Raw genomic sequence first — 13803 nt, 5'->3', positions numbered from 1 at the left:
GTTCTAGCACCATTTAGGGTGCTAGCACCATTTAGGTAGTCAAAAAGACTACCCTTTCTCCATTGGATCACCTGTACACCTTTGTCAAAAATCAGTTGACCATATTTGTGTGGGTCATTTCTGTCTATCCTTTCAGTAAACCACACAGTCTTGATGATCACAGCTTTATAGTAGGATCTAAAATCAGTGTGTTTAACTTTGTTCTTCATTTTCAAAAGCTGTTTTAGCTATTCTGCTTCCTTGGCCTTTCCATATAAAGTATCATCTCAGGTTGTCATTATCTTTGAAAAATCCTTTTGGAGTTTTGTTTGGGATTATTTAAAATCTATAGAACAATTTGGGGAGAATTTATAACGTAACAACATTGAATCTCCAGTCGTAAACATTGTCTATCCATTTATTTAGATGTTCTTTTATTTCAGTGTGTTGTAGTTTGCAGCACAGAGAACTTGCACATATTTTGTTAAGTTTATACTTAAGTAATTCTTTTTCTTTGAGGTGTATTATATGTGGTATTGTTTAATTTTGGTTTCTAGTTATTTATTGTTAGTATCTAGAAATATGGTTGATTTTTGTATGTTGCCACCTTTACTATACTCACTATTGGTTCTTTGTACCTCTTGGTACTTTGTAGATTTCTTGGGATGTATGTACTTAATCATGTTGTCTGTGAATGAATATAGTTTTACTTCTTCCTTTCCAACCTGTATGCTTGTTTTTCTGACTTCCTACAAGGATTTCCAGTACCATGTTGAATAGAAGTGGTGACAGTGGACATCCATGTTTTGTTCCTTATCTTAATGAGAAAGTGTTTAGTGTTTTACCATTAAATATGACGGTAGCTTAGACATTTTTGTAGATGCCTTTTAACAAGTTGAGAAAGTTTCTTTCTATTCCTAGTTTGATCAGAGTTTTTAATCATGAATGGATTTTGAACTTTGTCAAATACTTTTCCTACACCTATCAATATGATCATGGGGTTTTTCTTTTTTAGACTGCTAAAATCTTGGATTACATTGACTTTGAAATGTTAAACCAGTCTTGCATTCCCAGAATAAACCCAGTAAGTCATGTTGTATTACTCTTTTTATATATTACTGCATTCAGTATGCTAATATTTTGTTAAGGATTTTTCTGTCAGTGTTCATGATGGATATTTGTGTGTAATTGTTTTACATTTTCTTTGGTTTAGTATCAGAATAATACTCTCTTAATAAAATGAGAGGGGAAGTATTTCCTTTCTTCTAGTTGCTGGAAGAGATTAGTTAGAATCAATATTTCTTCCTTACATATTTGGTAGAATTCTCCACTAATACCATCTGAGTCTGGAGTTTTCTTTGTTGCAGTTTGTTTTTGTTTTTCTAGGAATTCAGTACCTTTAATAGATAATAGACAATTTTGGTTATCTATCTTCCTGGAAAAGTTTTGTAAGTTTGTGTCTTTCAGGGAATTTTGTTCATTTCATCTAGATTGTCAAATTTATACCTTTAGAGTTCACTGTTTTTTCTTATCCTTTAGTGTCTGTAAGGGTCTGAGTAAGATTTCCTCTTTCCTTTCTGATGTTGGCAATTTGTGTCTTCTTTCTCTTTTCACTTTTCCATTTTAGTAGCAGTTTATCAATTCTGTTGATCTTTTCAAAGACCCAGGTTGTGGTTTCATTGATTTTTCTCTATTGCTTTTTGGTTTTCAATTTAACAGATCTCTGTTCTTGTCCTCCCTCCATTCCTCCCTCCCTCCCTCCCTTCCTTCCTCTTTCTGTCCTTCTTTCTTCTTCCTTTGGGTATTTTTTGCTCTTCTTATTCTTGTTTCATATGGTGGAAATTTAGGTTATTGATTTAAAACCTTTCTTCAGATACTATAGATTCCCTTCAAAGTACTGCTTTACCTGCATTTCACAATTTTTTTGATATGTTTTATTTTTATTTGCATTCAGCTCAAAATCTTCTAATTTCTCCCCTAAGACTTCCTATTTTATTATAGATTATTTAGAAGTATGTTGCTTAATTTCCAAATATTTGGGAATTTTACAGATATCTTATTGTTTTAAACTACTAGTTAATTGTTATGGTCAGAGACATGCTTTGTATGATTTCAGTTCTTTTAAATTTGATAGATTTGTTTCATGATCCAGGATGCCATCCTATCTTATTGAATGTTCCATGTGATTTTTAAAAGAATGTAGTTTGCTGTTGTTGGGACATCTTTTTCCATTCTTTTACTTTTAACATATCTATTTCTTAATTTCATTTCAGTTTCATATAGGTAACATTTAGTTAGGTCTGAGGTTTTTTAATTGGTGTGTTTATACCATTTACATTTAGTATAATTGTCAGTATGTTTGGGTTTAGTTCTGTGATTTAGTTGCTTTTCTGTTTTTTATTTTTTCATTCCTCTATTTTCTTCTTTCTGCCTCCTTTTGAATGATTGGAATATTTTTCAGTACTCAATTTTACTTCATATTTTGCCTATATTATTGTATTTCTTTGTATGCTTTTTAAAATTAGTTGTCCTAGTGATTGCAATATTCACACTTCACTTTTCAGACTGTACTTAGAGTTAATATATTATAAGTTAAAGTGAAGTGTAGAAACCTTACAACCATCTAGGTCAAGATGGGTATTCAGTGACAGCTAGGTGTGTGCCTCAAGGCATCCTTAAGTTAGTTGCTCTTTAGCCTCTTCTTCTTCACTTAATCTTTTCTGTACTACCTTTAATCATTTGTTTTGTTCTGTACTACTTTCAGCCTTGTAGTGTTACAAGTATGTGAAAAATAACTTTATTCATGCCTCTTTTCTTGGAATTATTTTTTTAATTCAATATGAGATTATCGATATAGATGAGAAAACTGATATGCAAAGAGATTTAATTGCCTAAGGTCACACAGCTAATAAGTGGCAGAGCTGGGATTTTTACTCTGGCACACTTGCTTCAGGGTAGGCACATTTGACTGTATTTTACTTCAGACAATAGTAGTGCTTATGACAAATCTCTTACTCTTTTAAGCATGTGGTTTTTAAGTCTACTTATTATCATATCTTTGGGGGTTCTCATTTAGTTTTTTTTTTTTTATAAATTTATTTATTTTATTTTTGGCTGCGTTGGGTCTTCATTGCTGCATGTGGGTTTTCTCTAGTTGGAACGAGCGGGGGCTACTCTTCATTGTGGTGCACGAGCTTCTCGTTGCAGTGGCTTCTCTTGTTGCGGAGCACAGACTCCAGGCGCGCAGACTTCAGTAGTTGTGACACGCAGGCTCAGTAGTTGTGGCACACGGGCTTAATTGCTCTGCGGCATGTGGGATCTTCCCGGACCAGGGCTCAAACCCGTGTCCCCTACATTGGCAGATGGATTCTTAACCACTGAGCCACCAGGGAAGCCCCTAATTTAGTTTTTAAAATGTGACTTTTTTTCCATCTTCTTAAGTACTTCTTAAAATAGCTCATTAAAAATTTATTCCAGCTATCTTAACTTTTTGAGTAATGGAACTAGTTTTTGGCATCAAAACATTTTGTGGATTCCCACATAATTGCAATTAAATTTTCTCAATGTAATTGAAAAAATATTTTCTGGAAAAAAATATTACTGAGAACTGTGTAACACCTTTAAATGATTTTCTGTTTTTGTAATCACAACACAATATACATATATTTGAGAAAACAATAGCATATATATGTGCATGTCATATTATTTATTCATGTTTTAGATAATGCTTGGTATTAATGTAGGGCCTTCAAGCACAGAAGTCTGCAACCCACAGACTGGGAACCGTACATTAGACTATTAATGAATAATAATAACAAAAGTAAAATTTACATTTTTTTCTAGGATGCTAGAGTTGAATAGATTCAAATTCAGGGGGAAAACATTTACATATATAGATCAGAGAAGTCTAATTTTTATCAAACTCAAACCTTACCATTAAAGCGGAAGTACTCTTCACATTATCCACCTAAAAGTTTCCTATTACCTGTGAGGTGTTAACAGGTATAATTATGGAATTTTTAATAGCTATCTTTTTCATCTTTGATTATAGTATAGTCTTCTCAAATGGAAAAAGAAACAGATTTTTCAAATATTAAGACAATCAAAAACATGATGTCTGTGAAGCACAGATTATTTCCAGGAAAATAGAGCTGAAAGATCAAAAAATGCTTTGAGTTTGGCTGCTTTCTTTTTCTTTCTTCTTTAGTAATCAGTGTCTTTTTCCTAAAGAATTAGTACTAAGAGTCATTCAAAAAGATTCATTAAAACCAGCAATGAAATTGTTCTGATCAGACTTCTTTTAAGCAGCCTCTATTTTGTTTTTTGTTTTTTAGCCTTGGACACAATAGTCTTTTTTCGTTCTTCTGAAATCAGATGAGTTTTAAAGATTTGAGAAAATGAACTCTGGTATTTGAAGGTTAAAATCTGATCCATTCAACAGAATTTTGATTCAGAAAAGCTAGAAGTAAAAGTATAAACTCTAGTTTTACAAATATAGTAATAAAGAATATACTTTAGTGGTAACTTAATCTCCATATTAGAGAACTAAGATACTCAATGAATTTCAAAGTATCAGATTGATAAAGCAACACCTGGATTAATGTACTTTATTTAAAACCGTTATGAAGGAATGACTAGTCATATGAAGTGAACTTTTATCTTTCATTTAAGTAAAAATGTATGTTGTATTTTATGTTCTGTAAAAGTTGACACATTATTACACTACTTGTAGAGCATAAATAGCAACTTGGGAACAACTTTGTGAATGGTTACTAGTTTTCTAAATCATTTAGTTTATACATTCTATTAAATTTTTAAGCTTATTATCAATATTTAGTATGAACTTTTTCCCGTTTTCAAATTGAGATCCATTGCTTTTCAGCCATAGCAGAGAGATAGGTTTCCAGAATAAAACAAACAGTTTAAAATACCATGCCCACAAAGAGATAAATAGATGTCCCGTGGGGATAGGGCTAAAGTTGGAGAACTCACATTCTCCCTTCTTTTCAAGACACACAAAGTGTAAAACAAGATAATTTGTCCTGTTCATTGCCATCAAGATTTGCACGTCAAAATAATAGCCCCATTCTGTCAGCTCTGTGTTGAGTACTCTCCAGAATACTGTGGTAAATCACAGGTGGGTTGTTCAGGTGTTCAGAGAGCCCTCAGGAATGGGCAGATAATCAACTGACAGGTCATTGCTGAATCAAGGAATTTACCCTTTTCTTTGGCATATCATAGCTCATGAAGGCTAACATTTTAGTAACTGTTTCAGGAAAAGAAATATTGTACTATATTTCCTTTCTTCCCTTCAGTCTCTGTGATACAAAGCAAACAAACTTGTTTACAGAACATCCAGCATTTGATTGAGTAAGTGACAGGTAGGAAATTAAGCTGTTAATACAGGAGGATGATTAAGTGAGGAAATCCGTCTTTTGTCAACCACTCATATTTTTATTAGTTTTAAAATAGAATCTGCCTTCAGTTTCAGTGGGAGTGTTAGATGTACATGGTTTAATGGATTTTGTACTTGAAATCTGGCTTTCCTCTTTTACTTACAATCTAACATCACAATAGAAAATAATTAAAATAGTCTTGTAAATGATTGATATAGGATGATGGTTTAAGCTTATTTATTGAGTCAGAACTCCACACCTGTTCTGTGTCATAACAACTTCCTCAGAGGATGAGTTTCGTTTTGTTTTGGTTTTTTTAAGCCATCCTTTTTTGTGATGCCAGAGACATTATAAATCTCTAAATTGAAAAATGCTGAATTAAATTTGGTTCTTATTTAAATCTATTTAAAATTAACCCTTTGGATATTTTCTGATTTTTAAAGTGGATTGCTGATTATCACATTGCTCTGTATATATTTCTTTTTTTAATAAATCTTGATGTTTATCGCAATATAAAGAATAATCCTAACATTACATACAACATTCTTCCCCTAAATGAAGTTTACTGAAAACAACTGTAAATTTTTACGTTTAAGATCATCAAAGTAGACACATATAGGATGACCAAGGTTTTATTTGTTTGGTGGTAAATGGAAATTTGAGCTCACATGTAATATAAGTCAGCATTGTCATAAACCTACTAAAAAATGCTCATGTCATTTTAGGCTTCATTAATTATAGTATCCAGATCACATGAACTAATACTTTTGTGGTACTCTGTCCTGGTCAGATCACATCTAGAACATAATACACAGTTTTGGGATCTCATGGTTTGTGAATAATTTTAGACATAACAGGTATGGATCAGAACATGATTTTACCTTGGAAAATAGAAAAATACAAGGCGGTTATTGCCTTCAGATATTTAAAAGTTTATCCTATAGAAAGGACAGAATTAAAAGGTTCTGGCAAAATAAATAGAACAATTTCCCAATGAACTAGAATTGTTCACTTATTATTATCATCCTGTTATTGCAGGTGTTTTAAAAAGGGGTTGATTATGCTAAATGTCTGCTATGTTGATTGGAAGTTGGAAAAGATCATTTTTGATCTCTTTTCAATTTTGATTGAAGTTGATTAGGAAGTTGGAAAAAAGATAATTTCTGATCTCTTCAATTTTGAATTGAATTGGCAAGTATAAAACGATTTTATTATTCAATCACTTAGCATATATGTGAATATTTACAAATTTGGGATTTGAGTTTTGAGACTAATCATTGAAAATTACCTTTGGCCCTATGAACGTTCCATGTATTTTTGCCTTCTATATTTTTTCTTCTTTTTAAAGATGATTACAAATATGTATCAAAAAGAAAAAGAAAACAAACATCAAAATTTGGCCCAGGTCATATAAATCCAGTCTGAAGCTAGAGATAGGAATAAGAATGAACAATACAGGTCCTCTGTTTAACACGTAAATCCCACTTTTCCGATCATATGTGAAAGTTGAATATTAGGAACTTAATAGCACAGTCTAATAACTTGCTGCTTTCTTTGAAGCAAACATGGTCCCTCCTTGAAAGGGGGGAAATGTACTTGAAGATCATTCCTTGGCAGTATTGCCCTTTGAACTCTAGGTTGACTATTTGAATAGATAGGCTTTCTGGCTCATCTCATCATCCAAAACTTCTTGATATTCTTCTCCTTTCTTTAATGTTGTAAATATTTGGGAGAGTGGATAGTGAATATAGGCTGTATGTTTGTGCAGAATTCAGCAAGAGAGGTTGGGTGTTTTGCATTAAGTATCTATATTACTATAAAGTTTAATTGCTTTTAGATACTAGTTAGCACTGAGTAGTACACAGAAAGTACCTGTTACACTGAGTTACTCATTTGTGGAATGTAAGAGTGAAAGAATATATGCATGCATCCTTAATAGTTACAAGGGCAGTCATCATGTTTTATCCATGGCCTAGTCTCAGGATGTTTTTTGGCACTCTCAAGTCCTGATTAACATTTGTCATGTAAATAAATATATTCAATTTAGATAGCAGCAGATAGATGTTAGCATTTAGACAAAGCAGATATATTGTCATTTTTTAAATTATATATGTAATTTATTTCATCATTAAATTATGAATTTTCTAGGGAATCTATACATATATTGATTTCATATCAATCTAAAACAATGTATTGTATAGATATATTAACTTTGGTAGTCTGCCATAAACTTCACTCCATTCTTGTGGGCATTGATACAGGAGAATGGTAGTTCCTTTTTTTTTTTTTTTTGGCTGCATTGGGTCTCCATTGCTGCGTGCAGGCTTTCTCTAGTTGCGGTGAGTGGGGGCTACTCTTCGTTGCAGTGAGCAGGCTTCTCATTGCGGTGGCTTCTCTTGTTGAGGAGCACGGGCTCTGGGTATGCAGGCTTCAGTAGTTGCGCCACGTGGGCTCTAGAGTGCAGGCTCAGTAGTTGCGGTGCATGGGCTTAGTTGTTCCATGGCATGTGGGATCTTCCCAGACCAGGGATCAAACCCATGTTCCTTGCATTGGCAAGCAGATTCTTAACCACTGCGCCACCAGGGAAGTCCTGGAGAATGGTAGTTCTTTTAGATGCCCTCTCACTATTAATCTCTGAAAAACCAAGAGCAGTTACGAAAAGTACTTCTTAGATAATACAGGATAGAATAGCTTTTTCTTTGTTTTCCCCTTAAAATAATCTATAGTTATAAATGGGTCTTAAATAATTTGAAGCTGGATTTGAATTCTATTTTGGCCTTTACTGTGTGATATGAGGCACTGTTTGCTTATCTGTAAAATGGGGATGCTACCTCTTTTTCAGAAATGTTGGTGAATTGTATGGGGTAACTCATATGAACCATTTAGCTTTGAGCCTGTTACAAAGTGAGCCCTTGAGAAACAATAGCTATCATTACAATTTCGCCAGGAAAAAAAAAAAAAAAGATTAAAATGTCATGGATAAATACCTGACTTTAGCACTAAAATTTTAAGTTTAAAATTTTAAGTTGTTACATCTTCGATTGTTTTATTTTTCCTTTTCAATTCTAATGTTGAAATTTTTTCTCCCATTATAGAGACTGTATCGGCAATTTGTCGTTGGTCATCACTATAAATGAATTGCTTGTTAACTCTAAGTATTCCTTTGGGGAACCTGGTGATATCTCCTTTTCCTCTCACAGTGTGATGGTTAATGCATGTGATATCTATGCCCCTTCCTCTATATTTTTCTGCACAAAGGTTTCTGAGATCTCAAGGAATCTGGAATGGTAAGGTCCTCATCCATTGTCAGGAATCCAGCTTCTTAGGAGCTTTTCCAGCCTTTTGGCTAATACCTAAATAGAATCTTCTGATTTCCTCAACTTGGTGACTAACATTTTTGTATTTTTAAACTGGCCTGGGTTGATATGAGTCTGTTTGGAGAAGGGTAGTCTGGAAAGTGTTAAGCCAGAAACAGGAAGATTTAAAGATTGGATCACCCTGTCATTCATTGTATACATAATACCTTATTTTCTCCAAGGTTCTTGTTTAGCCTGTATGATTTGCCTTATATACATGTGCACACACACACATTTTCCAATATAGTCTATAACATATACTGAATAAACTACACCATCTGTATCTTTCTGTCTATTCTAATCTTGGTCAGCATCTGCATAGCACTTCTAATAGAATTGCATAGAACTTATGAGCTCAAAATAAATACAAATTTAAGCTTTTCATCTTTATTCTAGGAACATTCCCCATTTCCAAATTATTTATATTATCATAATTCTCCTGTGAAATCATAAAACAAAAATTGTACCATCCCTTCAAATCAGAACTTTATTCAGTTTATGACTGCTTGGAATAAGAACAAAAGTTTAAAGAAGGTATGATTTAAGTATTACTAGGGGAAAGTAAGGAGAAAAGTGTTATGTTAATAAATTTGCATTGTATGCACATTGTCAGCCTCCCAATCTGTAGAAGCATGAAGAGTAGAATTTATGTTTTGCATTTTTCAGAAAGTGAGAGACCAGTAGGATTTTAACAGTTTCATAAATGGAGCAGAAAAGAAGAAAACTGTTGAACCTAAAGCCTGGCTTCATCAAGAAGTAAATATAAATTTTTCTTTTTCTGTCTTTAACCTGAAAATATGCTCAGAAAGTCAGGCCTCACCAGAAACATTACTGATGCTTTGGGGCAGTAATTTTTTCAGCTTATGTCCTTTAGTTCAGTCTTTCTGTCTAATACTGGGAAATATTCCCATCAATATTGAATGAATGAACTTACGTAAAAGTTTATGCCTGGGGAAAAAGCAAGCTAGAGGCTTTTGATACCTAGTACTAGCTGGTTTGATATAGTAAATGTTACAGTTCAGAGAACAGAGAGATTACGGAAAGTCAGAATAGTTAGGAAAAGATAAACTCACATTACTTATTTGTTAAAAAATTCATTTTCGGGCTTCCCTGGTGGCGCAGTGGTTGAGAGTCCACCTGCCGATGCAGGGGACACGGGTTCGTGCCCTGGTCCAGGAAGATCCCACATGCCGCAGAGCGGCTAGGCCCATAAGCCATGGCCGCTGAGCCAGCATGTCTGGAGCCTGTGCTCCGCAACGAGAGAGGCCACGACAGTGAGAGGCCCACATAACGCAAAAAAAAAAAAAAAAAAAAAAAAAAAAAAAAAAATTCATTTTCTGTGTGGCAGGCTAAGTAGTTTGCATATACTGTCTCATTTCAATCTGCATAATAATGCAGTTAAGGTAGATACTTTTCATACTGTTTTGTAGGTAAAGAAACAGCCTCACAGAGGTTAAGAAACTTGGTCCGTGATCTAACAGCTAATAAATGACTCTATAATGAATGTTACTTTTGTTCATTTGGATATTCTTCCCAGAAATCAGTGACTTTTCATGGCCTTTAAAGAATCTGAACTAGTTAACAGGGTTGCTACAGACCTTGGGAGTTTCTGGGAATAGATTTAAAGGCACTGAGAAAATCTGATGATGGCTATTGAGTGGGAAGTTAAGTAATCCATCTGATTCTCTGTACTAAAAATAAAGTCAGTTGCAATGTATTCTTTTATCATTGACCTGAAAAATTTCTGAGTGTGTAATCCTATGGTGAGTGATAATGTGTCATCCAAGCTTGCTTTACTTTTGGCAGGTACCAGTTGAATCTAAGAAGTACCTGCTTCTTGTATACAAGGTTTTAATTTGTTTAACAGACAAAAATATGTATTTGCAGCTTGAGGGATCTTTCATGAATGGGGGTGTTCGGTAATACCTCTCTTTCAAGCATGCCATGGTATCTTGTTAACAGTGACATTTATGAGTTGAAGTAGAAATCAGAATCATTTCAAAATAGACACTGTTCACTACAACATTATTGGCATCTGTTTTTAGCATAGCAGTAATTATTATTAGGGAGCTCTTTTTTGTATGGCAATTTAACATTTTTTTATTGATTGATTGGTTGTATCTAAGCTGCTACAGCTTGATATGTGATGGTTAAGAACATGGACTGAGGCCATGGGTTTGAATCCCAGTTACATCTCCTACCATATGTATTACCTTTGGCAAATTAGTGAATCTGTGTGACTGTTTTTTCACCTGTAAAATGGAAATTACAGGAGTACCTATTACAGAGGGTTGTTATGAGGATTAAATGAATAATAAATTTGAAATAACTTAAAACAATGCTTAATAAATATTGTTTGTTAGCCTACTTTTTAAAAGTTTGCCTCAGTTTATACCCATGAAAAATTCTTCATGGATATTTTGTTCACTGTGTATTAAAATACATTATTAAATGTGGTTGATTTATATGTAATAGATCATCATATATATTCATTATAAGGTATCATTTATATATTAATCTGGTAGGCTAGTACAAATGTATTCTTTTTGAAAATTATTTGTGCTTTTGGAAATCTGAGATCCTTCCCAATATTTATGTATAGTGAATTTCCAAAAAGAAAATGAACATTAGATTTGTGAGATACATGGGAAGGTTCTATTCCCAGACAGTTAATAATTATTATTAAATTCCTAATTATACTTTTCCCAATAGTAATAATTATTATTAAATTCCAATTATACTTTGCCTTTAATAATTATTATTAAATTCCTAATTATACTTTGCCTTATAATTATTATTAAATTCCTGATTATACTTTGCCTAATTATATTATTAAATTCCTAATTATACTTAAATTCCTAATTATACTTTGCCTCTACTTTTTAATATATTAAAAATATTCCTAAAAACATTTTCAACATTTTGATTGTTTTCTGGGGGCTTTGTTTGTTTTTTTACCTACTAAAAATATTTGTTTAGATCCTTAGTGTGTATAATGTTAAGTGCTGGGAATACAAGAATGAATAAATAGATGAAATCTCTTCTCATGAGGCATATGGTTTGGTGGTGGTTACAGACAAGTAAACAGGGAACTACAATAAAGTGCTAAATTCTGTGATGGCAGAAGTGCAGAGAACTCCAAGGGGAATGGGGTAGGACAAAGAGAACACTAAAACTAGATTTAGGAAAAAAGAAAAGTTTCTTAGAATGAACATGGTAAGGGGGCTAGAAGTAATGGAGTGGAAGGGATGAGATGTTTCAGGAAGAGCATAACATTATGTGGAAAGGCCTAAAATGGAGAGAGCACATGATACATTTGTAGTTCAGTATGGCTTGGCCATGGAGGGGAAGATGAGAGTGGCAGAAGTGATCACGCTGAAGAGACAATTTATGGTTTAACCGTAATAGTCTTTGAATGCCATGGCAAAGAATTTTTCTCTTATCCTGGGAGCAAGAGTAACCATTAAGGCTGCTAAGCAGCAGGTGGCATGATCAGATAGGTGTTTCAGAATTCTCTGATTATAATAAGAGGATGAGGGTCTGTTGGTAGAAGTGACTTTTCAGCGATCTAGGAGGAGAGTCAGTGGCCTGAATTAGGGAATTATGAAGATGGGGTGAAAAGAAGTAGTTGGTTTCAAGAGATCCTTGGGAGTGGAATGCACAGGACATCATGGTTGGTTAGACGATGGCCTTGATTTTACTCTGACAGGATCGGCGTTCTGAGCATTCAGTCTGTACAGCTGAGTGGGGCCCTGTGCCCAGAAGGGACTCACTATTGGTTTAATGCTGTTGTTGCTGTCTTTAAATTCTTAATGGTTTTTGGACAAGGAACCCCAGATTTTCCTTTTAAACTCAGCCTTGTAAATTATGTAGCCAGTCCTGGTCTTGAGAACTGGTTGGATGGTGGTATGTTTCACAGGGAGAGGGAAAACAGGAATACATTTTGGGGGAAAGATAAAGAGCTCTGTATGGGATATATTGAGTTTAAGGTATTTAAAATATTTAATAGCCTTTGGATCCTTAGTTCAGCTGGCCAATGATACAGATTTAAGACTAAGCATTTTAGTGATAATTGAAGCCATTGGAATGGATAGTATCTCCTAGCGTAAGTATATAGTAGCTGAAGAAAAGGTTGAAAGGAAGGAACCCAGGTGCACTCCAATATTCAAGAGTGGGCAGAAGAAAAGGAGTCTGTAATGAGTGCAGAAGAAATTATATCTATGTAGGAGTTTGAATATTCAGAAATAAATTATGTAAAGTTAGGGTTTGTAAGTTTATTGATGTCAGGAAGTTAAGAGAGTTCCTATCTAATATATTTTATTTCCTCTGTGACATAGGAGGTTAGGTCAGCTGCTGAGAAAAAAGGAAAGTGGTCAGGTTAGGGATTTGAGGAGAATGGGGAAGCTTGAAATAACTTCCGAGAAAAAGAACTTTATGAGGAAATTGGAATGCCAGGCAAGGTTAAGGATCTATATGAGAATGGAGGTAATTTTGTTGAGATTTTTCATTTTCAGTGCTTAGCCGTCAGTTGTAGTTGTGTGAAATGGAGATAGTCGTATTGATTGGGACTCAGTTTTGCCACATGGAGGAAAGAGTGTTGAATGGATGATTAGGCAGCGATTCTTAAACTTTAATATGCATTTGAGTCACTTGTATGTCTGGGATGGAGTCTGAGATTTAGCAATTCTAATGTTTCTGGAAAAGACTGATGGTCTAAGTATTGTATATTTTTAGAAGATCTCCCAGATAATTCGTATGCACATTAAAGTTTGAGAAGCATCTAGCTGGAGAATGATTGAAGTATACAGTAAAATCTAAAGAAAAGGACTGATAGGGTGAAAATTGAGGGGTTATGCAACCGGTAGTCTCAATGAATGAAGACTATCTTTAATCATTTGGATAGTCTCTGAATTTAATGTAGGTATATTTTTGTCTTTTGTGACTGTTAATTTTTCCATTTTACAAGAGGCAAAATATTCTCAATGATTTTTTTGAACAAGTAACACTTGTATATAATACATGTCAAGGTCCATATGCAGAGACCAGACCAATTATAAATTAGTAAGTAGAAT

At 33.8% G+C, this 13803-nt stretch overlaps 1 protein-coding gene across 7 annotated transcripts in view; it reads left to right on the top strand.

Moving 5' to 3' along the window:
• AFG2A (AFG2 AAA ATPase homolog A) overlaps window positions 1-13803 on the top strand; it is a 356296-nt gene that overhangs the window by 174170 nt on the left and 168323 nt on the right. For 2 of the 7 annotated variants that reach the window (XM_073804852.1, XM_073804853.1), the window contains exon 15: window positions 995-1063. The exons of 4 other annotated variants lie outside the window; for them this stretch is intronic. In XM_073804852.1, coding sequence (XP_073660953.1) covers window positions 995-1063 — 69 coding nt within the window. Of the gene's footprint in view, window positions 1-994; window positions 1064-9397; window positions 9488-13803 lie in introns of all 7 variants that reach the window. One more of the 7 variants, XR_012331875.1, reaches the window with a different exon arrangement.

Source organism: Tursiops truncatus, chromosome 5, assembly GCF_011762595.2.
Source record: "Tursiops truncatus isolate mTurTru1 chromosome 5, mTurTru1.mat.Y, whole genome shotgun sequence".
NCBI classification, from domain to species: domain Eukaryota; kingdom Metazoa; phylum Chordata; class Mammalia; order Artiodactyla; family Delphinidae; genus Tursiops; species Tursiops truncatus.
This window is presented reverse-complemented; position numbering and strand designations above follow the sequence as displayed.